Source organism: Xenia sp. Carnegie-2017, unplaced genomic scaffold (genome assembly GCF_021976095.1).
Source record: "Xenia sp. Carnegie-2017 unplaced genomic scaffold, XeniaSp_v1 HiC_scaffold_21, whole genome shotgun sequence".
Lineage (NCBI taxonomy): Eukaryota > Metazoa > Cnidaria > Anthozoa > Malacalcyonacea > Xeniidae > Xenia > Xenia sp. Carnegie-2017.
In genome coordinates, this window is record NW_025813484.1 from 6,987,366 (window position 1) to 7,012,082 (window position 24,717).

General features: G+C 36.5%; 3 protein-coding genes across 3 annotated transcripts; all 3 read left to right on the forward strand.

The window, feature by feature from the left end:
- Positions 1-590: 590 nt before the first annotated feature.
- LOC124444763 (fibroblast growth factor receptor 2-like) lies at positions 591-13,721 on the forward strand. Its single transcript, XM_046995416.1, has 20 exons — positions 591-651; positions 4,308-4,441; positions 4,744-5,034; positions 5,120-5,146; positions 5,223-5,382; positions 6,498-6,622; positions 6,812-7,180; positions 7,309-7,713; positions 7,945-8,112; positions 8,445-8,555; positions 8,797-8,996; positions 9,083-9,202; positions 9,327-9,397; positions 9,733-9,773; positions 10,448-10,544; positions 10,634-10,739; positions 11,771-11,904; positions 12,035-12,553; positions 12,976-13,081; positions 13,331-13,721. The coding sequence occupies exons 2-20, from the start codon at positions 4,354-4,356 to the stop codon at positions 13,472-13,474; spliced, it is 3,282 nt and encodes a 1,093-aa protein (XP_046851372.1). The 5' UTR covers positions 591-651; positions 4,308-4,353; the 3' UTR covers positions 13,475-13,721.
- An 85-nt stretch (positions 13,722-13,806) lies between these two features.
- Positions 13,807-18,229, forward strand: LOC124444770 (STAGA complex 65 subunit gamma-like). Its single transcript, XM_046995425.1, has 6 exons — positions 13,807-13,984; positions 14,654-14,798; positions 15,387-15,517; positions 15,998-16,107; positions 16,200-16,321; positions 17,357-18,229. The coding sequence occupies exons 1-6, from the start codon at positions 13,830-13,832 to the stop codon at positions 17,501-17,503; spliced, it is 810 nt and encodes a 269-aa protein (XP_046851381.1). The 5' UTR covers positions 13,807-13,829; the 3' UTR covers positions 17,504-18,229.
- Positions 18,230-19,960: 1,731 nt separating this feature from the next.
- Positions 19,961-24,717, forward strand: LOC124444766 (fibroblast growth factor receptor 3-like). The gene is made up of 8 exons (XM_046995420.1): positions 19,961-20,156; positions 21,690-21,823; positions 22,126-22,410; positions 22,496-22,522; positions 22,599-22,758; positions 23,232-23,356; positions 23,555-23,929; positions 24,058-24,717. Exons 2-8 carry the CDS (start codon positions 21,736-21,738, stop codon positions 24,369-24,371), a joined length of 1,374 nt encoding a protein of 457 aa, XP_046851376.1. The 5' UTR covers positions 19,961-20,156; positions 21,690-21,735; the 3' UTR covers positions 24,372-24,717.

Genomic DNA, 24,717 nt, shown 5'->3' on the forward strand with positions numbered 1-24,717 from the left:
TCGAATAAAATTCAACGCATTAAATTCGACAGATTAAATTCGACGGAAATTCGACGTATAAAACAGGCCTAAAAAGAAAGACAGAAAGTACATTAAAGTCACATACCTTTGAGGGCTTTGTGCATATAATTTTTTGTCCTTTATAAAGCTAAATTGAAAACAAAAGCTTTTTATATCACAATAATATATTTAACATGTAATACATCCAAGTTCATTTAAGTCCTCAGGACTTGTGAATCTCAGAACCTGTTCAAGCTTTCCGGCTGAATTTCGCCATAAATATATTAAATAAATGCATTTGTTACATGATATATACAAAATACTTGCCTTTTTATTTCAATTTCATTCAAAAAGATGCCAAAAACAGCCAACAGCTCAAAAAATCTACATTTTAACCCACTTTACGGCTTCCACTCCATATATTTTCATAGTTAATGTTGTACACTTTACTGGCCAGAGTAATGGCGGCCGTCACATTTCCGGTATGCGCGAAACAAACTGCGCGCCACGCTTACATCAAAGGTTACCGACGCGAGTTGCCCTTCTATTATTCTCTATTCTATGCCAATACGGATTCTTTGGAATGTGTGTAAACGTGCTCATTCAGAGTAGGCCGACAGCTGGCATCAAGGAAAGGTCTTTATACCACAGGTACTTAAAATTGTTTTGTTTTAAAATATAACGATTCGTTTGTATTGCGCTTTGTCTTTTAAAATCTTGCGAACGATGTAATGTATTGTTTGAGGGTTTCAAGTCTATTAAAGTGGTTATATCACGAATTTTAGCCCCCCTTTTTTATTAGCTAAATTGAAAGACCTTGTTTCAGTGATTTTAAATCTGCAATTATAATTGAAATTGGATTGGTAAAAGTGATTTTACGGACGTTCAAAGTCACGATTTTCAGCATTTTTTTTGCGAACTTTTTGATCGGTATGCTAATGACTTGTGACGTAGAAAGTTGAACACATATATCAACATGGCGTATTCTACTAGTAATCTTAATAAACGCGGAGAAAAACTGTGTTGCTGGCGGACCTAATCAAATTAGTTGCGCCAATGATTCAAAACCGAAGGAATGTCGATGCATCTGTTTCCTAAAAAGAAACAGAGCCGCAAAGACATAGAAAATGGAGTAAATTTTGTGCGTAAACATAGACCGGGTTTTGAGGCTTCCTCTACCTCGTGTCTGTGTTCTGCGCATTTTGAAGATTCTTGTTTTGACCTTAATTTGAGCGTGCAAGTCAAGCTCAAAGAGGTTGAAGAAAGATGCTATCCCAACCATTGACGTGGCTGGGATTCCTGAACCATACAGGACGAAATAACCGATCAAAGCGAAGACAAGTAAGTTTACGCTTGTTTATGTTAATTTTTCTTTTGTCATATGTAAATTCGATATAAGTTTTGTAGATTATTCGACATACTCTCCATAAGCCATCGCTGAAGGAAACATGTTCTCTCAATGAGGAAGTACCATCTACTAGTGATGAAGCTGAGCATGTTTAAGTATGCACTGGGGAAGCAAACGATTCGCCATTTGAACGGCTTGCTATTTTCCATTTTTACATTTATGCTATGATTTAATTCCATGTATTTTTTCTTTTGTCTTTTTTCCCAGACTGACATTGAAGAAAAGATATTCTTTCATTTAATTCTTTCAGCTTAACCTCTCAGTAGTTGCACCAATTTGTTTTTATTGTTTACTCTTGTTTCAAACCATTAAACTGCATGTCAAATTATATAGTGCATCCATGTATCTCCTATTTGGTTTCATCTAGGCATATTTCCTGACCATTCCAAACTCAGCAAAGAAGGTCAACAGTCTCTACAGTGCACAAGTTAAAGACTATTCCATCATCGCCCTCTGATGGTATGTAACCTGTTGTGTTACCACTTGGATATGCTTTCCGAATAAAGTGGTAAACACAAGCAGGTAAAGGCCAGTATTCTCCCATCCCATAGACCCACAAAACCATCGCATCAACCATCTGTATGCCACACCTCTCAAGTACCTGAAGTAAATAAAAAGGTTGGACTAATTATTGTTGATGAAACAATGTTGATTATAACATTGTTTCTCATACAATTTACAATCTTACATATTTAATGATTGTGATGCTTAGCGGCGATAAGCACGTCCATTCTTATCTCTCAATAGTGGCCCGACGTTTTCAACGACAGCCTCATGAACTAAAGGCCCAAATTTGGCATGCTGTGTTATGCATGATATTTTCTCAATACTGCCATCGAATGTCATTTTCTGCAAAGCTGGTCCAATTTCCTTACAGCATCTGTATTCTAATGCGCCTTCTAACAAATTGGTATGACAGCATTGACAATTACACCTGAAACGTGGGAGCATTCTGGTTTATAAAGTAACTTTATGTATATTACAAACAGGAGAAAACAACAACTTACCATTCACCAAGTGGAATTACGCCATCACTTCGTTGTTCTAATGTCGCAGGGAGAATTCCATCGGGATCATCTGGAGTATGCACTTCATCACCATCTCCTGCTAGCGGTTCATCGTCATATGCGAAGTCGTTTAAATGCTCGACATAACCCACGGATTCCGAGCTCGAATCAGATACGCATTCAGACATCGAATTCGAATTATCTGAGCACTGATTTGAGGCCATACTTTCCGGACAACTTGTTTTTTAATATTTTATTGAAAATACTGGCATTATTTGTTTTTAAGACAAGAAAAACGACAACAAAATCACCTTCTATAATATAATATTATATTGACGGAAACAGACGTGTTCAACTATCTACGTCACAAGTATCAATATGGCGTCGTAAAAAATTCGCAAATAGTACCTGACTTTGGAGGCAAAATTAAGCAACTTATATTTATCTGTTTACGTCCAGCGACATGTCATATTTCTTCAAATAACCCAAATTTTTAATTAAGCTCATAAAAAAGGGGGGCTAATATTCGTGATATAACAACTTTAATGTTTTAACAAAGATAAATACTTACATAGCACGACCAGTCCTGCATGCATTATGACTGATAAGAGCATTAAATTAAACTAACATTATTGGATTCCAGTTTATTCTGAGCAGATGTGACTTCCTCTTTCTCTTGCCACTTACAATCTAATTATTTGTGAAATCAAGTTTTTGATTTTCTTTTTAAGAGCGATAGAGCTTTCTAATGCGGTGTTTACTGTTTAGAAAGAAAATTATATAAATTAGTTGTTCTTTGACCAAGAATGTATTTGTTTTTTCGATGATGGCTAGCATCAGTAAGTTGCTTTTGATGTAAAATACATGGTGATCTTGTGTGTTCCTGAAACAGTAGCGTTCTTTTTGCTGTGTTTGACTTTAAGCAACAACACTCTTTTCAAAATGAAGCAAAACCACGTTCAATGAGATTTGCGCTTCAATAATATCAAGTTACTAACTTATATTAATAGAACCTGCATTTGTATTTAAACAATATCAGCATTTGGATCTTGTAAAAACAAGCACATCAGGTTACAATGCATGGGGTCAAGACCAAGTGTTTTCATTCGTAAAAAAGGTGATGGCTGTATGGCAACTTGTACGAATGAAGTAATAATGAAAAAGCTGCATTTTGGTCGTTTGTATTTTCGAAGATTTTACAAAAAATACATATAGAGAGCTATATTTATTTAAACTTGTCGTAGAAAAGGTAGTGCGTCAATAATCTCCTCGTACGTCAGAATTAGTCCTTATCATGTTCCACTTAGAATTGAATTCAAATAGTTTAAACTTTTTTTTCTTCTTGTATAAGGCAGGATTTTCGGAAATTTGTAGCGTACGTCCAGTATTTATAATATAGCGCATTCTTGGATACATTTCGAAGAATCTAAGTAGCTGTATGGTTAATACAATTCTGTTATTTGGAGATTAAAAAAACATGCATAAGATTCTTGGAAAGTATTTTCATTCCATGATTAACCTGCTCTGATATATTATCACAAATGTCGAATATCACTCCCACATAGCGATGTTATGGTCACTAATCCACTGCTCCATTCTTAAACGAAACACGAGGAGTCTGAAAACTGCTCCTTCCAAAAAAACGGGGCTTTTGTGCGCGCGGTATTTCGTGCATCTAGTCAAAAAGGTCTTGTCTGACCAGTAATTTCTCTGCCATGAGTATTGTTCTTTCACATTTGTTTGAACTATAGTTGCAAGGATACCGCAGCCTTTGATTACCAGTCTTGTCGAACTATAGCTGCAAGGGTAGCGCAGTCTTTGATTACCAGTCTTGTTGAACAATAGCTGCAAGGATAGCGCAGTCTTTGATTACCAGTCTTGTTGAACTATAGCTGCAAGGATTACGCAGTCTTTGATTACCAGTCTTGAAATCGCTGGATGATGGCTGGTGAACGTTATCTGACAAGTTTTCGTCTCTCATTCATCGTGTTTGCCACATTGGTATCGTTGACGTTGGGATTTTTCAGTAAGTCTACACCTGTTGTACTCTTGATATAATTTCTAGAATGAAGCGCGATCATGCTTTAGTAAAATATGCGGTCAAGTCCAACTATATAAGTATATTTCACGAATTTTTGGTTTATTTAGCTATATGCACAAAAATATTACTTACTGACATTGATATCACCTATTGAAAATATACCGATATAAGTATTTCTGCTCTTCAGCTGGTCATAGTTTCATGATTTTCCAATTCAAATCATAATTTTTGTTGCACAAAATGGCGCAAAAGAGTTGCTGATATTTTTTCTTGCTTGTTGTCGACAGGCCAGAAACCACGTTTAAAGGGTGAACGCATAATTATAGTCGATGTTGAAGCAGATGACACCGCTCGTCTCAAGCCGACGTTACAAAGCTTTAAGAAAAAATGGAAATGGGAAGTTTTTTGGTACAAGAACAACACGCTCATCCGAAAGCGAAGAAATAGCAAGAAATATCGTTTTAAAAATCTCTTGCTAAGAATCAAGCACGTCAGTAAAGACGATGCTGGCTTGTATAAATGTGTCATCAAAAATAAATTTGGGAGTGCTAGCCAATTTTTCAATCTTACTGTTGGCGGTGAGTGTGAAGAAGATAAAGTTTCTAATCATTAGACCTGGCCGTAGAGATGGTTTTGTAATGTATTTTATTTTCATTATTTCAGGTGAACCACCAGGAATCAAGGGACAGGGTAGGTGAAAACCTGATTTACATTTACAGATTCATCAGTTGAACATAAATGTAAACATATTGTGTTTATTCTTAAGGTCCTCCTTGGTTCCCAAGGGCCCCACCTAAGGAAAAGTTCATTGCATGGCCAGCATCAATAGACCTAAAACTCCGATGTCCCGCCGACGGTGAACGCCCACTCAGATACAAATGGTATAAAGATGGAAAGCCGGTGCAACATCGACTGTTAGATCCCAGGTAAGCAAGAACTTGTGTCCCTGTTGCAATGGTTTTTATAAGTATGGGTATCTTTCGCACAATCTGCGCGAAGTGCTGGTTCACTGTTCTAAAACTTCACACTAACGATGGGACTGTATTTTGAATATATAATTTTAACACTTGATAGGATATTTACAGTGGTTTGTGCACGATTTATGATACGGAGTACCAAACGTTGGTTCTATGCGACACAAATATGTTATTGAAACGTTGAGATTACGGACAAACGTCAATCTTTAAACTTGAAACTTATTCAAACGCTATCGCCTCCTGCGATACGACTTCCAACTTATCACTTTTGTACGTCTAACAACGTCTGTTTTTCCGAATGCCGAACCAACGCTTGCAAGCTCTTATTTATATTATAATTATTAGGATATGATTTTTGGGCGTTTGCATGACTTGCAACACGCCATTCCGTTTATAGAGTACCGTCATTACCTACATCCTACCGCAATGCCACATTGGGTAGAAAAAGTGTTCCTAAGTATTTTGAATTTACGTACAGGATTTCCACTGAAACCACAGTTTAGTAACTATATACGTATTTTCCTATTTGTCTAGTAATACATGACTTAACATTTTACAGTTTATCCTACAGTATATTCACACACTACACAACATAACATGACAATTTACAACAGTATCCTTGAAACAATCATACAAATTTTGACGAGAAAATGCTTTAAAAGTGCCACGCTTGGAAGTTCGTTGTTAAAGTGGAATGGTTGAACTGACTGAATAACAAATTAATTGGAGTCATTTTGCTGCTGCAGCGAGCGAGCATTAAGCGATCTATCAAGGCGGTAGACCTAAAGCTTACAGCTGGCAAAATTTCAGTACGAAAGGCATCTAATTCAACATTTCATGTGTTTTTTTTAATCTAGCTATGTTTGTTTTCTATGCGTAAAATAGAAAAATCTAAAATGCTTGAAGATGCCCTTAGTGTCACAACTCATACCAATTTTAAACTATTTTATAAGGCAAATTCCCAGCGATCTTTTTTTCTGTTATTTGATTCTTTCTAGCATTGCTCCTGCCTCAGACCTTGCGAATAAAATTATCCGTGCATTTTTTCCTTATTTTTTTATCAGCTTCAATAGCACAAGATGGCATTTGACAATAAAAATGTCCGTACTTTCTGACAACGGTTTATACACGTGTCTTGTGACAAACAAGCTTGGGAATGCAAGTCGGCGATTCAAAGTGCAAATTCTTGGTAAGCTGAAATGTCTATAAGTAAAAGGTCTGAAAACTAGCAACTGAATGAGTATCCATTTTACAACAGCAAATTATTTTTCACTTAAGCAATTGAATATCTTCTTTTCACGATATTACCATGTGTGGCGCTTTTCGACTTGATATTATTCCTACAATAATTTTTATACTAATGCTTCCATTTTCGTAGAAAGAGCACAGGTCGCTCCTATATTATCAGATCACTATCCTAAGAATTACACAAAAAAGATTGGATCAAATGTAACATTTCAGTGCATTGAGCTCGTCAGTCCAATTCTAACGGACTACAGATGGTTGTTTTGGAAAGGTGGTAGCTATCCAAATTTGCAAATGCTAAAGGACCTTTCCTCGCTTAATTCAACGTACTTCAAGATGATAAGCCCGCTTCAGTACCAATCGTTTAAAGTTGCGCCTGGCAAATATGGTGGAAGAGTATTGCTTACCAACGTTACGAAGAAAGATCAGGGATGGTACACATGTTTGATCAGTAACAACCTAGGCAGGGGATGGCGAACTGCACACTTGACCGTGCTCACTGGTATCCTATTTATCTCATTATGTCGCTAAGCTTCTAAATTTCTCAAGTGCATGCTTTTTGTATTGAAAATGAGATTCTTATTAAGAAAAGGCATGTTTCTGAAAATCATATATTTAATGTTTTCATAGAGAAGGAATGGGATGATAGGTTTGTTGTGAAAAGAAATCCTACAACTGCACCAGAAAAGAGAAGCAATTCCAACGCGATAGGAGAGAGAAGTATTATAGCAATTTCAGTGTTTGCTGTTTGCATCTTAATCACTTTCATCAGTGTCAGCATTGGCATCGTATTTTACAAGCGGAAACTATCGAAGAAAGTTGTTGAGAAGGTGTTGTATTCGCGTGGTTTTGATTTGTCCAAGGAAAGCTCTAATGTTTTTGTCGGTCAGCAAGATTCGGTGAAAGTGTTTGGTCTGAAGAGGAACGGGCGATTGGAGTCGAGTAGTTTTACCAGTTCAACGATGCCTTTGATGCACAGACAGAACAGTTACCGGACTAGACTACCATCAAATATTGACGCGGATTTGAACGAAGGTGCAGCAAAGCTGATCCTTTTTAACTTTTTAAAAAATTGCCATATCTGGTCTTTTTCTTTTACAATTGTCAGATAAGCTCTCAAAGCTTGTTTTAAAATACACACTGCAGGGCGTATATCATATCCGACCATCTTTATGTTCCACCCAGTTTACAAGCTTCTCTCGTCGCAATTTTAACATGCTTTTTCTTGTATGGCGAGTTAATTTTCCCCCTCAAAATACCTTGCAGGCGAGTTTGAACTTCCTTATGACGAGGAATGGGAGATTGAAGAGTGTCAGCTTGCAATCAAGGACGAGATTCTTGGTGAAGGGGCCTTCGGGTTGGTAATGAAAGCCGACGCATTTGATCTGCCTGGACATCCAAAATGCCACACAGTTGCGGTCAAAATGTTGAAAAGTGAGTGCACACTTATTGAAGGTATCTTTTAAATTTCAACCTGATCGCCAACATGCCCCTTCTAGTCAACCGCTGACATAATCTACACCGGCGTTCAACATTCCATTGTGTACCAAAAATCTAATTACTACCAATGATTTGCTCAATCAGAGGATAGCGATTAACTATGTATTCGCTCTTCAGATTTATTATTTCTATGGTGAAGTACAACTTCAGCTCATTGTACTTCGAACCTATGCCTCATAAACCCTGATCATTTAGGTCGATACCCAACCCTTCAGGACTGTTGAAGAGGGTAAGAGTGAATTGAATTGAAATTCTCTTTTCCTTAGATGATGCGACCAAAGTGGAGCTTGCCGATCTCGTCTCCGAAATTGAAACAATGAAAAGGATCGGCAGTCACAAGAATATTATAAATTTTCTTGGCTGTTGTACGCAGAACGGTAATATCCCTTTGTCTGTTGCAGAATTTGCATGATAAAATCCCAGAATACCTACTAACATACTGGAGATAATATACATTGATGTTTTTTTGGTAAGCGTTATATGCCTGTAAATAAAGAAAAATATGAAAATCCGCCAATATAGAGATGATCTTCCGTATGTTTGTAGTTTGTGATGTAATGCTTTATCATACAATGATTGTGTACTCTTACAAACGATGATTGTATCTTGTTACCAAAGGGGCATATTTTCTGTACATGGTCGTTGAGTACGCACCTTATGGCAATCTTCGAGAGTTTCTTCGAAATCGCAGACCTGCAGTGCTGAACGCAAGATTACCATGCGATCCTAACAGCAATCTGGCACCGGTCACGACAAGAGATTTCATATCATTTGCTTTTCAAATCTCGAGAGGAATGGAACACTTGATTGCAAGAAAGGTAACTTGTGCTATTTTATTAAAATCTTAGGTCAAGACAGAACACGGTGGTACGATGTTGTATTTATATCGTATGTTCTCTTCCAGTGTATTCACAGAGATTTAGCTGCAAGAAATATATTAGTTGGTGAAGACTACGTCATGAAGATTGCAGACTTCGGATTGGCTCGTCACACGCGCATGGATTACTACAGAATAACAACCGACGTAAGTTTGAAGGAATATTAGCGTCGTTTGACACTGATCTCTCTTTTTTTCATAACACGAAGTGTGTACTTATTTGTGTTCGTACATCAAACGCTCATTGTCAATTTATTCTTCTTGATTTTAGGGAAGACTGCCAGTCAAATGGCTTGCAATCGAAGCACTATTAGACCGAGTTTATACCATACAGAGCGATGTGTGAGTTTTTATTAGTATGCTTATAATAAATCAGTACATTTACAATAAATTTGTATATTTCTAATATAAGAATATTTTAAACCCACCCGAAACAAACATGTACAGCATGACTGCGAACCCTTGTGTGAACCGTACGTAAAAGTGCGAACTCTTTACCATGTTGTAAAATACTTACCCATATCGACTTATTCAACCTTATCCATCTTTACCGAGTCGAGAGGGAGCTATAGGTTCATATTTATGTTTAGTTATCTTAACTGTTGTTGATGGTGAATCCATAAAATACTTATAATAATCTAAACGAAGTAATGAATTGATAATTGTATTTTCTACAGGTGGGCGTTTGGTATTCTTCTATGGGAGATATTCACACTAGGTAATGGCATCATTTACCTTTACACTTTTCTTAACATTCTGCTTTATTCAATGAACTGTAATATTAACTGGAACGCCAACTGCCATCTTCGAAGCCAATACTGATGCCTCTTTTTCTTCGTTTTTAAAAGTTCCATGATATTATTTTAAAAAATAAACAGTGATATACATAAAATAAAGTAGCACAAATGGCCATGATAATATTCGCTTATAAGGCATCGTAGGTAGCTGATGTATCGTACGTACGTAGCTTCAAAACGACCTCCAGCCATAATCTTGGAGTTAGCTTTCCGGTTACTATATTACAGTTCACTGGCTTTTTCTCAATAACAGCAAATGACGTGAAAAATACTTCATTTGACATTATAACAGTTGCGTAAGAGCGGTGGGAGGGGGTACGCTCCCCAAAAGGGGATATTATGTTGAGACGTTACCCTTGATTGATATAGTTTCACACATGTATATTGCAGTTGTAAAAGTTGACTTTTTTTATCTATATTTACAATTTATATCTGTAGTCCTCTACCACCTATGATGCTGAGTTGTGCCCCCCTGAAAAAATACTTCTTTCTTACGCCACTGCATAAGTACCCTTAAGTATTCAATTAAATGACCTCTTTCGTTTTTTTTGTCTTCGATCAAAATTCAAAAACGATATATTTTTTGTCATTTCAGGTGGATCACCATATCCCGGCATTCCAGTAGAGAAATTATTCGAATTCTTAAACAACGGTTACAGGATGGAAAAACCAGAAAATTGCCCTTATCAAATGTGAGTGTAGATTTCATACGGGAGTTGTTGTGATCCTTCTTTGAGTACCAGGATGTAACTAATGTGCCTTATTTGGTGTTGTTGTTCAGCTACGAAATGATGTTGAAAACGTGGAGTGAAAATCCTTCACATCGACCATCATTTGCCCAGTTGGAACGTGAACTTGAAAAGATGTTATCAAGCCTTACCAACCAGGTATTTAACCGTTACAAACTAATTTAAAAAATGCATTTTAAAACAGCTTACATGTACGACAAAAATGTTGATATGGCACTTTGTACACGAAATTTTGTATTTGAGATATGTCTGTTCATAAAAGTAATTTGAACATGTGTAGGTATCTCAAAGCGCATTAATCGGTGCCATGGTAAATATTTTGCTATTCACTCACAATAGTTTACATGGCATGACCAACTTGGGGCTGGCTACATCACTATGTCATGGCATGTTTGTGTAGAAATGAATAACAATAATGCTCTGAACTTGCAAGGAAGAAATTTTATTGAACGAACATTCCCCGATGTAATAATAGAAATAAAAGCACAAAATATACTGAAAAGACAACGAGTATATGTAGCCTTGTCTTTTTTATCGAGTTTTGTTATCCACATAGAAGCTAAATTTCATCCCATTTTACATCATATTTTAATTGGAAATGTATATATCCATCACAGATTTCAAAAAACGATTAATCACAATTAGCAGCGTCATTTAGTAGCGCCAGGCAACAAGTTTAGCCCTGCTATGTAAATTAAGAACATTATCAGTCATTTCTTCAGAAATCTATATTGTTTCTGCAGCGTGTGTGTGATAGTCCTGCTATGTAAATTTAAGAACATTATCAGTCGTTTCTTCAGAAATCTACATATATTGTTTCTGCAGTGTGTGTGTGAACATAACACGTCACGTGTTTCACTGCCTTTTGTTGCAATTCAAAAAAGTCACTCATGATGACACTCACAAATCGCAATTATCCTTATTGAACCGGTAGTGTACTCGTGGATACACGCAGGAGCACGAAAAAATAGATACAGCTACGAACACTTTGTATTTAAACATATTCTCATTAAAGACCTTCACAAAACTTGATCATACGACGAAAATATCAAAATCTATGAATGACTGTCAATACTGGAAGCGCGATTGTGAATACATGGGAACGCCATAGAACACCTTATGCCTACAATAAATACGCTTTATTTTGATTCCTTGTGCGTTGTCCATAGGTAGTGTGGAAGGACTCAAAGGAACTAGGGATGGCAAGAGTGAAAACACCAGATGGGAAGAACACATATGCTGTTGCTCGTTATCGTCCTGCAGGAAATATGATGGGAGACTTCGAAGCGAACGTCTTTAAGAAGTATGTTTTTTTTCAACAATTATTAAACCATTTAAGTGCTACACAAGGCAATACTTTTATGCTTAATGACTGAGAGCGCTCTCTCACTCTCTCTCCCTTGCACTGATCATTGATCCGTACTTCTATCCAGCAAATCAAAAGATCCACCGCTTTTCGTGAAAAACATCGATGTGTCACGTGGTGAAGAGCAACACAGCCGCATAGTGACAACATCGCGCGAAAAGAATGATGGGAAACGGCAACAGACACGCGTTGTTGCTAAAGAAACAAAAATAAATACTCCACAAGGCACAAGAACGGTCAAAACAACAACAACTTATACAACAACATCAGGTAGTCAATTGAAGAATGACGACCCTTCAAAAAAGTTCAAGTCTCTTCAAATCAACGACAAGGATGACAAAGCGTCTGGAAGGCCGCAAGCAAACACTGCCAATGCGAAACCATCTGGTCCTTTTCAAGAAGTGGCTTTGAAGCAGCACAATCATTACCGTCGTTTACATCAAGTACCTGACCTACGTTGGAGCAATGAACTTGCCCGTGATGCTCAAACTTGGGCCGATAAGATTGCCCGCAAAAATACCATGCAACATGCATCATCAGGAGAGCGCAAAGGAGATGGTGAAAATTTGGCATATTTTGGTGGCAGGTTAGTACCAAAGAACATTGTTTCAGCCTGATGTTTAAAGTTCATTTTTCATATAGTTTCATTGGTCGAGAGTGTGTCACGTGAGAGTGAAGAAATCAAGCTGTTTCTTCCCAAGTGGTTACTGCCCCGAAAACAGGGGGGATGCACTAGTTGGACATCTAAAGCGCGGGAATTTTTCCAAATTATTTTCTATATACTATTATTTTCTATATTCATATGTTTGAATCCAGACATGTTTATCATTTATAATACAAGTTTCTTCGGATTTTTTATTTTTTCATTTATGTATTATTCTCTTTGAAAATTGGTATATGACAAAACAACTTATTGACTGAAATCTCGAGGGAGAGCGGGGCAGTTGACCGTCAGGGAATACAAAGTTTTAAGCAAAAACTTTTAGCAAGAACAATTTAAATCTTCAGATTTGGTGATATTGGCAAAGATTCAGTAGACATGTGGTACAGCGAAGAAAAGAAGTATAAATACAGCAATCCAGGTTTCAAAAGCGGAACGGGTCATTTTACTCAGGTATTAATTAATTCATATGTTAACCGTAAACGCCATGTTGACTTTACTCAAACACAAGTAAAGAACTAAGGTTTACCTTAATAACTATGGTTTAACTAAAGATAAACGCCATTTCGTCTTTTTAGACGCTGTTCATAATTCTAAATAATTTAAATCCCGGCCTATCCTACGGCGAACAAATCACAAACGTTTAACGGACATATTTTTCACTAATGACGAAAATGAACAACAAATACCTTTTCTTTTCAGGTTGTGTGGAAAGATTCAAAGGAAGTTGGTATGGGCTGGGCCAAGTCACCGGATGGAAACAGCGTTTTTATTGTGGGTCGCTATAGACCAGCTGGAAATATGATGGGTTCATTTGACAAAAATGTTTTCCCTCCAAAGAAGTAGAAATCTGCTGCGAGTTCAACATGTATTTTCGTAACGCACGTTATGGCACACGGCTTTTGCATCACTCACAATGACATTATCACGTGGCTTAATATTTTAAAGTAGATAAAGTGTAGTTTTGTTAATTTGTTCTCATTTTTTTAACTCATTTAGCAACAATTTCATAAGTATTTCACTTGTAAACTAATTGGATAGAAGGGCAAAAATTGCCTTTTTGGTATGAATAAATAAAAAATATATAAATTGCCGTTCTTTGACTGATTGTGAAACTTTTGGCAATCTCGACGATGTACAATAGTCGAGGTGCGACTTTCAATTTTGAATTTTCCACCATTTTCATAAATACTGTGGTATAATGGAATTGAACGAAGAAACTTACTGGGGAGATGTGGTTGAAGAAAATGATACCGAAAGCGCTGTAAACTATGAAGAATTATTCAAACCAAAAGCTGTAGAATGCTCTGATTTTAAACTTCATCAAATTTATTTGCAAGAACATCAAACAAATGAGTAAGTATTTGAATTTGGTCCATTGGCTGAAAGTCTGGCGTTGGAAACTCGTTTATTTGGAAGGGGAGGGGGGGGGGGCAATATTCATATATGAATGTTTTAATGCTTAGAAAAAAATTTATTACATCAGAACAACATATGTATGAATATGTGCAACACCCTCCAATTCTCAAGTTTGCTATGCCACTGCTGAAAGTCACGTGTTACAATATCATTTACTGCGATATACCCCTACCCTAATAATTTTCCCACTATTTCAAATATTTTTAATGTATTTTGTACCCCTTACCCCCAACCATCCACTAAAATTGGCAGTCAATATATCTTTCTCCATTCAATGAAAAAAGGCTCTGTAGTCACTTACCACAGAACTGCATAAACTCTAATCCAGCTAATGGCAACTAAGACCATACTGAGAAATTTTCACCATAGTTCTTCACATTGCTTAACCGATCTAAGTTTTGAAAATAACGAATTCCTTTTTAAGCATCTTTAAATTAAGGTATCTATTGACTTTGTGTGAGTGCAATTTCTGTGTCGCAGTGAGAGTGTGAATGAAATTTTTGAAATACAGGCATAGTGTTTGTTGGGTTTTGAGCAGCCGTTTTGAAAATTTCACAATTTAAGGTTGCAACATGTTAAGCTTGAAGTATTATCAATTTTATCCAGTGAGGATGCTTATCAGTTGTCTGTTGCTCCTCCTGTTGACAAACATGGACAGAACTTGCTGCTTCACAGTATCGAGCTCAAACACCATATTAGGAAAATGATGCTGATGAAGATGGCTGCCCAGCATCAACAGGCTGGAGGAAATGTATGTCATTTTGTGATGGATGCAAATTGATGTGCACATGCCATGTATATTGTGGAAAATCCAATAGAATTTTTTTGCCATAAAAATGTTAAAATATTTGCTACATACTGTGTTTACATCACTTATTGATATGTACCTTTATTCTTGCAAATTCATTCTTCATGATCATTAGAAACTTATCAAATCAGAGTCTTAACTTCACTTGAAATAAACCAGGGTTTTAGAATTCTGTATTCCTTCCTATATGCCCAAATATTGATATATAACTTGTTGGTTTTTCTCATTCATATTCAGATGCAACATAACTCTCATCAGTCATCATTAATATAGAAGTTCCTTTCGGAATCCTTAAGGGAATTTCCACTCTGCAATTTATTGACAACTTACATGATGTTCAATTATTACAGTTAAACTCTACAGATCAGTTTGTTATGAATACATACTTGACATGTGTTATAGCACTATTTAATAAATCAAAATAGAGATCAGTAAAAGCATTAATTGCCACTCCCTTTAAGAAAACTGTAGCATCCCTTCAGGATAGGCCTGTTAAATAACTTCTTGTTTTGTCTTTTCTTCATGATTTAGAAAAATGAAAATCTTCCACAATTACCTGCGGCACCTTTGCCACCAAAATCCTATTGTGGTAAAAATGGAATTCATGTTGCCCAAAGACAAAGAGGTTTTTTATTAAATCCTCCCGAGATTGATGAAAAAAGGTTTGTGCATAAATAAAAAAATGCACTTTGCCCGATTCCATTTAGGTTTATACCCTAAAACGGGTGGTAGCCAATTTCCCTCAACTTCAACTCAAATATTTTTATCCCAACTGACTTAAAGTATGTATCTTTCTTAGTTCCTTGATCTCACATTGTGTTCTTGTTCTAATTCAATGTGTCCTCCAACCTTTCTTCCAGCGATATTTTATCATATGCCTATAAAACTCTTTCCTTTAAATGCTTTAAAATAAGTCTGGTGCGTCAGAGCTTACTAGCTTTACCCTGTTTTCTTCCAGTGTCCCTTTTGTATTATGTTTCTTCTGCTGTGAAACTTTCATTGTTTTATTCCCTCTCGTTAATTTTTTATTCTGTTCCTTTAATAGTCTGCCCCTAGACCTGTTCTAAACCTTACCTTACTGGATTCAAATTCATTATTATTCGTTGACATTATCTTTGTTTTTGATCCTTCATCATTTTCAGTCCATTTATCACTGGCTGTGGCCACAGTCCAGTCGAGCTGGACTCCGATTCATTGAGATATCTCTCATACAAAGCTATTGCAGCTATTTGTTGTCACTGCGGTTTTGAAAGTAAGTTTCTCGTGGAGAAATCAAGCGTCAGCCATTTGTTTTTACACGTACTGTATGTGTCACAACATTTCATGGTTTTTATTTTCAACAAGATGCTCACGAGTCAACGCTGGATGTATTAAGTGATGTGTTGGGTGATTTTTACAAACGTTTTACAAGGCTTCTACGAATTGCAACCGATGCCGAAGCGTCACAAAGAGAATCCAGATTTCCTGTAAGTTCTTACGTAGAAATGTTTTAAATTGTTTTGCATTTTCGTGTAAATGCAAGTCTCAAAATAACTGCTGAAATGTCCGGTCAAAATATGACCGATGAAGCTCATTTTAGTTTTGTCGAAAGTCGGTTTTTGGCCTGTCTCCTATGCAAATAATTTGCACCAATAACGTGAAAAAGATACATTTTTGACACTACTGATTCTCATGTGTGACGTTCTAAGCCCTTCTGACGTCACGTGATTCTCATGTGTGACATTGCCTAACTATAGTGCTTTTTTTGGTAAGACGTCATGTTCCAAAATTTGGCCTTATACACACAAATAAAAATTTAGGTTTTGATGGACTATCCAAACGACATAGACAGAATACTTTATGAAAACGAAATCGAAGCTTTGGACACAACTTCACCCGGACAGTGTGTACATATGTTTACCAGAGCAAACGCGGTTTTTCTGTGCAAAAATTGATGTTGATAATTTTAAAAAAAAACCGTTGAAATTTTCTTTCAATATTGTAACTTGGCTACTCCGACATAAAAAGGTGGATGCACTTTTATCATTTACCATTTTTATCGGATACGTTTACCGAAGTCTGACAGTATTTTGTAGCACAAACAACTCCTACCGGAGTTTTGCCGGAGATGAACAAAATCCGGATCCGGCAGGCAAAAATAGCCGGAGCTCCGGCCTAACTACGGCCTCCGGTACTCCGGTGCACAGCACTGGTTACAGCATTTGTAAAGCGGGCGCGTGGTGATGATTACAAAAATACCGTCAAGCTTTGTTCGAATTCTAGAAGTCAAGGCATAATACAATAAAGAATAGTTCATGTTAAATTGGATAAACCCTTCTTTGTATGCTTGATTATCATGCTCCTGCAAAATTGTGGATTGAAGGGAAGATTATTAGGGATGTACCAGACATGAGATATAACGTACCAACATCTATCTTTTTTCGAGTTGTGATTGGTTGTTTTTTTTCGTGGTACGGCATTTTAGGATGTATGATATACTAGCTACGTCTGTTGCTTTTTAGAATGTGATAGAATATGCTCTTCAAGAGTCTGGAATGGGAGGTTTTAATGCATTGTGGCGGTACTGGTGTACTAATATTCTTGAGTATGCTCTTCGACTTGAGCAGGAAGATCAAAGACTCATAGCCGACTATGAAAAGTTGACATGAACGGAAAATTTCTTTACTCAAATTGTTCTAAAATCATTTATATACGTGGCTTAACCTTCTGGATCATTTCCAACCATTAAAAAGTTCTGATTGTGTTGAAGGGGCGTAAAACCAGCAATGGCTGACAATGGTACTGCTGATCTGTTGATACGTAGGAGCAATGAGGATCATCCTTGAGGTTTTGCTGGGGTGGCACACGTACTCATAGGAACTTCTGCGATGCTTTTCTTTGATGGCACGCAGGAACAATTAGGATCGTCCTCGAGGTTTTGCTACCGTGGCACCTACGAACAATTTGGAGCTTCTGCGATGCTTTGCAGTAGTAGCATAAAGGAACAATGATGGTTTCTATGATGCTTTGCTTTGGTGACACGTAAGATCGATGTGGAACTTCGGTGAACCTTTGGTGACACTTAGGAACAATACGGAAACTCGGTGTAACCCCTCTTCAAAAAAGATTATATTTTCCTTTTTTTTGGAATACCCCCGCGCTTGCAATCATTTTATCAATGTTCTGGGAAGCGCTGCATGTCAAAAAAAAGACAAGGACATAGATAATGAATGGACAAACATATGTTTTGTCTTACCATCTAGATATCTGTAAAAGACCATCTATTTCTCTTATTTTCTGACATATTCCGCATGATTGTATAGTCTATTTTAACTGCAGATAGTTGCTCGATTACTTATATACGTTTGAGCAATGATTGGTCGAACGGAATTCTATACCTTTCTTTTGAGTTCTTTGATTTCAACGATGGTTTACAGTTTACTTTACAGGAATTGGTCAATGTGTTGTCTGTCTTGTTTTTAGCATCGTTTGAGCAATGATTGGTCGAACGGAATTCTATACCTTTCTTTTGAGTTCTTTGATTTCAGCGACGGTTTACAGTTTACTTTACAGGAATTGGTCAATGTGTTGTCTGTCTTGTTTTTAGCATCGTTTGAGCAATGATTGGTCTAACGGAATTCTATACCTTTCTTTTGAGTTCTTTGATTTCAGCGATGGTTTACAGTTCACTTTACAGGAATTGGTCAATGTGTTGTCTGTCTTGTTTTTAGCATCGTTTGAGCAATGATTGGTCTAACGGAATTCTATACCTTCCTTTGAGTTCTTTGATTTCAGCGATGGTTTACAGTTTACTTTACAGGAATTGGTCAATGTGTTGTCTGTCTTGTTTTTAGCATCGTTTGAGCAATGATTGGTCTAACGGAATTCTATACCTTTCTTTTGAGTTCTTTGATTTCAGCGATGGTTTACAGTTTACTTTACAGGAATTGGTCAATGTGTTGTCTGTCTTGTTTTTAGCATCGTTTGAGCAATGATTGGTCTAACGGAATTCTATACCTTCCTTTTGAGTTCTTTGATTTCAGCGATGGTTTACAGTTTACTTTACAGGAATTGGTCAATATGTTGTCTGTCTTGTTTTTAGCATCGTTTGAGCAATGATTGGTCTAACGGAATTCTATACCTTCCTTTTGAGTTCTTTGATTTCAGCGATGGCTTACAGTTTACTTTACAGGAATTAGTCAATGTGTTGTCTGTCTTGTTTTTAGCATCATTTGAGCAATGATTGGTCGAACGGAATTCTGTACCTTCTCTTGAGTTCTATGATTTCAGCGATGGTTTACAGTTTACTTTACAGGAATTGGTCAATGTGTTGTCTGTCTTGTTTTTAGCATCATTTGAGCAATGATTGGTCGAACGGAACTCTGTACCTTCTCTTGAGTTCTATGATTTCAGCGATGGTTTACAGTTTACTTTACAGGAATTGGTCAATGTGTTGTCTTTTTAGCATCAAACAAACATAATGCAACTAAATTATGCATTTCGCCATCATCATATTACAAACATGCTTGATGATGCATTGAAAATATTTCACTCGTGTTTTGAAAACAGACACGATCAAATAACGTGACAAATTCTTGCGCTGTGGGTGTGATAGTGCTTCCACTCGGTAGAACCGGGCAATCGTTTTTCAAAGTATCTTCGCAAAAAATCTCTACAAACTGGCAAACTTTCCCCCACATCCAGTGCTGTAGAAGTGGGGAGGAGCCCCCCATTCTACCTTTGAAATGGGTAATTTTAAAAGGGCACTATTGACAAAATGTCAAGAGAGCCCCCCATCTGATAAATTTAGTTCTACAGCACTGCTCACATCTCCTTCCAATATTCTGCGTTAAAGCATTTTGCTGACGAATTTTTGGCTTATTAGTTATCACGCACCTATTCACGCGCCTGGCTTCTTTGTTTACATTTCTAGTAGTAGCAAAATTAGACTCGCTTGAGATCTATGCAATAAATTTTCTAATAGCTGACATAAACGCGCACTGTCGAAAATGATTATCTAATTTTGAGGTATTTTTCATTTTCTTTCAATTTTTCTTCTTTCTGTAAAAATATCTTTAAAATTTTCTAAAAATTTCTTTCTTTAAAATTTTGTCACTTCGCAAAATAGCCCTCTCCAAGGGAAATTTCCCTCTGTTCATGTACAGTGCTCTAAAAAAGAAAGTTTAGACTTTCCTGAAACATTATATGCATGAAATTTGACTCACAAACCATTAGCCAATACTTATTCTTTGGAATGTGTGTAAACGTGATCATTCAGAGTAGGCCGACAGCTGGCATCAAGGAAAGGTCTTTATACCACAGGTACTTAAAATTGTTTTGTTTTAAAATATAACGATTCGTTTGTATAGCGCTTTGTCTTTTAAAATCTTGCGAACGATGTAATGTATTGTTTGAGGGTTTCAAGCTAATGTACACGATTATCCTTCCTTATTTGGAGAAGTGTATGTTCCTGAGTTTGAATAGAAAGTTTCTTTCTTGAGAAGTCTATTAATGTTTTAACAAAAATAAATACTTACATAGCACGACCAGTCCTGCATGCGTTATGACTGATAAGAGCGTTAAATTAAACTAACATTATTGGATTCCACTTTATTCCGAGCAGATGTGAGTTCCTCTTACCTTTGCCACTTACAATCTAATGATTTGTGAAAGTTTTTGATTTTCTTTTGAAGAGCGAAAGAGCTTTCTAATGCGGTGTTTAATGTTTAGAAAGAAAATTATATAAATTAGTTGTTCTTTGACCAAGAATGTGTTTGTTTTTTTCGCTAGTTTTTTACTAGCATCAGTAAGTTGCTTTTGATGTAAAATACATGGTGATCTTGTTTGTTCCTGAAACAGTAGCGTTCTTTTTGCTGGGTTTGACTTCAAGCAACAACATTCTTTTCAAAATAAAGCAAAACCACGTTTAATGAGATTTGCGCTTCAATAATATCAAGTTACTTACTTATATTAATAGAACCTGCATTTGTATTTAAACAATATCAGCATTTGGATCTTGTAAAAACAAGCACATCAGGTTACAATGCATAGGGTCAAGACCAAATGTTTTCATTCGTAAAAACGTGATTGTTGTATGGCAACTTGTACGAATGGAGTAATAATGAAAAAGCTGCATTTCGGTCGTTTGTATTTTCGAAGATTTTACAAAAAATACATATTGAGAGCTATATTTATTTAAAATTGTCGTAGAAAAACTACTTCTACTCTTTGACTTTTCCTACAATATATCTCGGCTAATGCGTCAATAATCTCTTCATACGTCAGAATTAGTCCTAATCGTGTTCCAACTTAGAATTGAATTCAATAATTTTAAAACTTTTTCTTCCTCTTTTATAAGGCAGGATTTTCAGAAATTTGTAGCGTACGTCCAGTATTTATAATATAGCGCATTCTTGGATACATTTCGAAGAATCTAAGCAGCTGTCTGGTTGATATAATTCTGTTATTTGGAGATTAAAAAAACATACATAAGCTTCTTGTGAGAGTATTTTCATTCCATGATTGACCTGCTTTGATGTATTATCACAAATGTCGAATATCACTCCCACATAGCGATGTTATGGTCACTAATCCACTGCTCCATTCTTAAACGAAACACGAGGAGTCTGAAAACTGCTCCTTCCAAAAAAAAACGGGGCTTTTGTGCACGCGGTATTTCGTGCGTCTAGTCAAAAAGGTCTTGTCTGACCAGTAATTTCTCTGCCATGAGTATTGTTCTTTCACATTTGTTTGAACTATAGTTGCAAGGATAGCGCAGCCTTTGATTACCAGTCTTGTTGAACTATAGTTGCAAGGGTAGCGCAGTCTTTGATTACCAGTCTTGTTGAACTATAGCTGCAAGGATTACGCAGTCTTTGATTACCAGTCTTGAAATCGCTGGATGATGGCTGGTGAACGTTATCTGACAAGTTTTCGTCTCTCATTCATCGTGTTTGCCACATTGGTATCGTTGACGTTGGGATTTTTCGGTAAGTCTACACCTGTTGTACTCTTGATATAATTTCTAGAATAAAGTGCGATCATGCTTTAGTAAAATATGCGGTCAAGTCCAACTATATAAGTATATTTCCCGAATTTTTGGTTTATTTAGCTATATGCACAAAAATATTACTTACTGACATTGATATCACCTATTGAAAATATACCGATATAAGTATTTCTGCTCTTCAGCTGGTCATAGTTTCATGATTTTCCAATACCAATCATAATTTTTGTTGCACAAAATAGCGCAAAAGAGTTGCTGATATTTTTTCTTGCTTGTTGTCGAAAGGCCAGAAACCACGTGTAAAGGGTGAACGCATAATTATAGTCGAGGTTGAAGCAGATGACACCGCTCGTCTCAAGCCGACGTTACAAAGCTTCAAGAAAAAATGGAAAGTTTTTTGGTACAAGAACAACACGCTCATCCGAAACCGAAAAAATAGCAAGAAATATCGATTTAAAAATCACTTGCTAAGAATCAAGCACGTCAGTAAAGACGATGCTGGCTTGTATAAATGTGTCATCATAAATAAATTTGGGAGAGCTAGCCAATTGTTCAATCTTACTGTTGGCGGTGAGTGTGAAGAAGATAAAGTTCCTAATCATTAGACCTGGCCGTAGAGATGGTTTTGTAATGTATTTTATTTTCATTATTTCAGGTGAACCACCAGAAATCAAGGGACAGGGTAGGTGAAAACCTGATTTACATTTACAGATTCATCAACTGAACATAAATGTAAACATATTGTGTTTATTCTTAAGGTCCTCCTTGGTTCCCAAAGGCCCCACCTAACGAACAGTTCATTGCATGGCCAGCATCAAATGACCTAAAACTCCGATGTCCCGCCGACGGTGAACGCCCACTCAGATACAAATGGTATAAAGATGGAAAGCCGCTGCAACATCGACTGTTAGATCCCAGGTAAGCAAGAACTTGTGTCCGTCTTCAAATAGTTCCTATAAGTATGGGTATCCTTGAAGCAACCATACAAATTTTGACGAGAAAATGCTCCAAAAGTGCCACGCTTGGAAGTTCGTTGTAAATAAATTAATTGGAGTCATTTTGCTGCTGCAGCGAGCGAGCATTAAGCGACCTAGCAAGGCGGTAGACTAAAGCTTACAGCTGGCAAAATTTCAGTACGAAAAGGCATCTAATTCAACATTTCATGTGTGTTTTTTTTAATCTAGCTATGTTTGTTTTTTATGCGTAAAAGAGAAAAATCTAAAATGCTTGAAGATACCCTTAGTGTCAGAACTCATACCAATTTTAAACTATTTCATAAGGCAAATTCCCAGCGATCTTTTTTTCTGTTATTTGATTCTTTCTAGCATTGCTCCTGCCTCAGGCCTTGCGAATAAAATTATCCGTGCATTTTTTTCTTATTTTTTTATCAGCTTCAATAGTACAAGATGGTATTTGAGAATAAAAATGTCCGTACTTTCTGACAACGGTTTATACACGTGTCTTGTGACAAACAAGCTTGGGAATGCAAGTCGGAAATTCAAAGTGCAAATTCTTGGTAAGCTGAGATGTCTATAAGTAAAAGGTCTGGAAACTAGCAACTGAATGAGTATCCATTTTACAACAGCAAATTATTTTTCACTTAAGCAATTGAATATCTTCTTTTCACGATATTACCATGTGTGGCGCTTTTCGGCTTGATATTATTCTTACAATAATTTTTATACTAATTGCTCAAATACTTCCATTTTCGTAGAAAAAGCACAGGTCGCTCCTATATTATCAGATCAGTATCCTAAGAATTATACAAAAAAGATTGGATCAAATGTAACATTTCAGTGCATTGAGCTCGTCAGTCCAATTCTAACTGACCACAGATGGTTGTTTTGGAAAGGTGGTAGCTATTCCAATTTGCAAATGCTAAAGGACATTTCCTCGTTTAATTCAACGTACTTCAAGATGATAAGCCCGCTTCAGTACCAGTCGTTTAAGGTTAAAAATGCGCCTAGCAAATATGGTGGAAGAGTATTGCTTACCAACGTTACGAAGAAAGATCAGGGATGGTACACATGTTTGATCAGTAACAACAAAGGCAGGGGGTGGCGATCTGCACATTTGACCGTGCTCACTGGTATCCTATTTATCTCATTATGTCACTAAGCTTCTAAATTTCTCAAGTGCATGCTTTTGCTATTGAAAATGAAATTCTTATTAAGAATAGGCATGTTTCTGAAAATCATATATTTAATGTTTTCATAGAGAAGGAATGGGATGATAAGTTTGTTGTGAAAAGAAATCCTACAACTGCACCAGCAAAGACAAGCAATTCCAATGCGATAGGAGAGAGCAGTATTATAACAATTTCAGTGCTTGCTGTTTGCACCTTAATCACTTTCATCAGTGTCAGCATTGGCATCGTATTTTACAAGCGGAAACTATCGAAGAAAGTTTTTGAGAAGGTGTTGTATTCGCGTGGTTTTGATTTGTCCAAGGAAAGCTCTAGTGTTTTCGTCGGTCAGCAAGATTCGGTGAAAGTGTTTGGTCTGAAGAGGAACGGGCGATTGGAGCAGTGATTGCTGTTTGCATATTAAGCTCAGTTGTAATTGTTGTAATGTGGTTTTTAATTGTCCAAGAAAGGCTCTGGTGTTTTCGTCGGTCAGCAAGATTCGGTGATGTTGTTTTGCCTGAGAAGGAACCGAAGGTTAAAAGTCGAGTAGTTCTACCAGAATAGTAGCACCAAAGTAGATTATTATCTAATATTAACGCATATTTGAAGGAAGGTAAAGCTGCATGATCTTTTTTAACTTTTTAAAGAATCTACCTTGTTGTGTAATAAATATATCTTAATACTGTAATGATTGTATAAGTATACTTTACATCTCTTAGGATGACATCAACGGAAAATTTCTTTACTCGAAA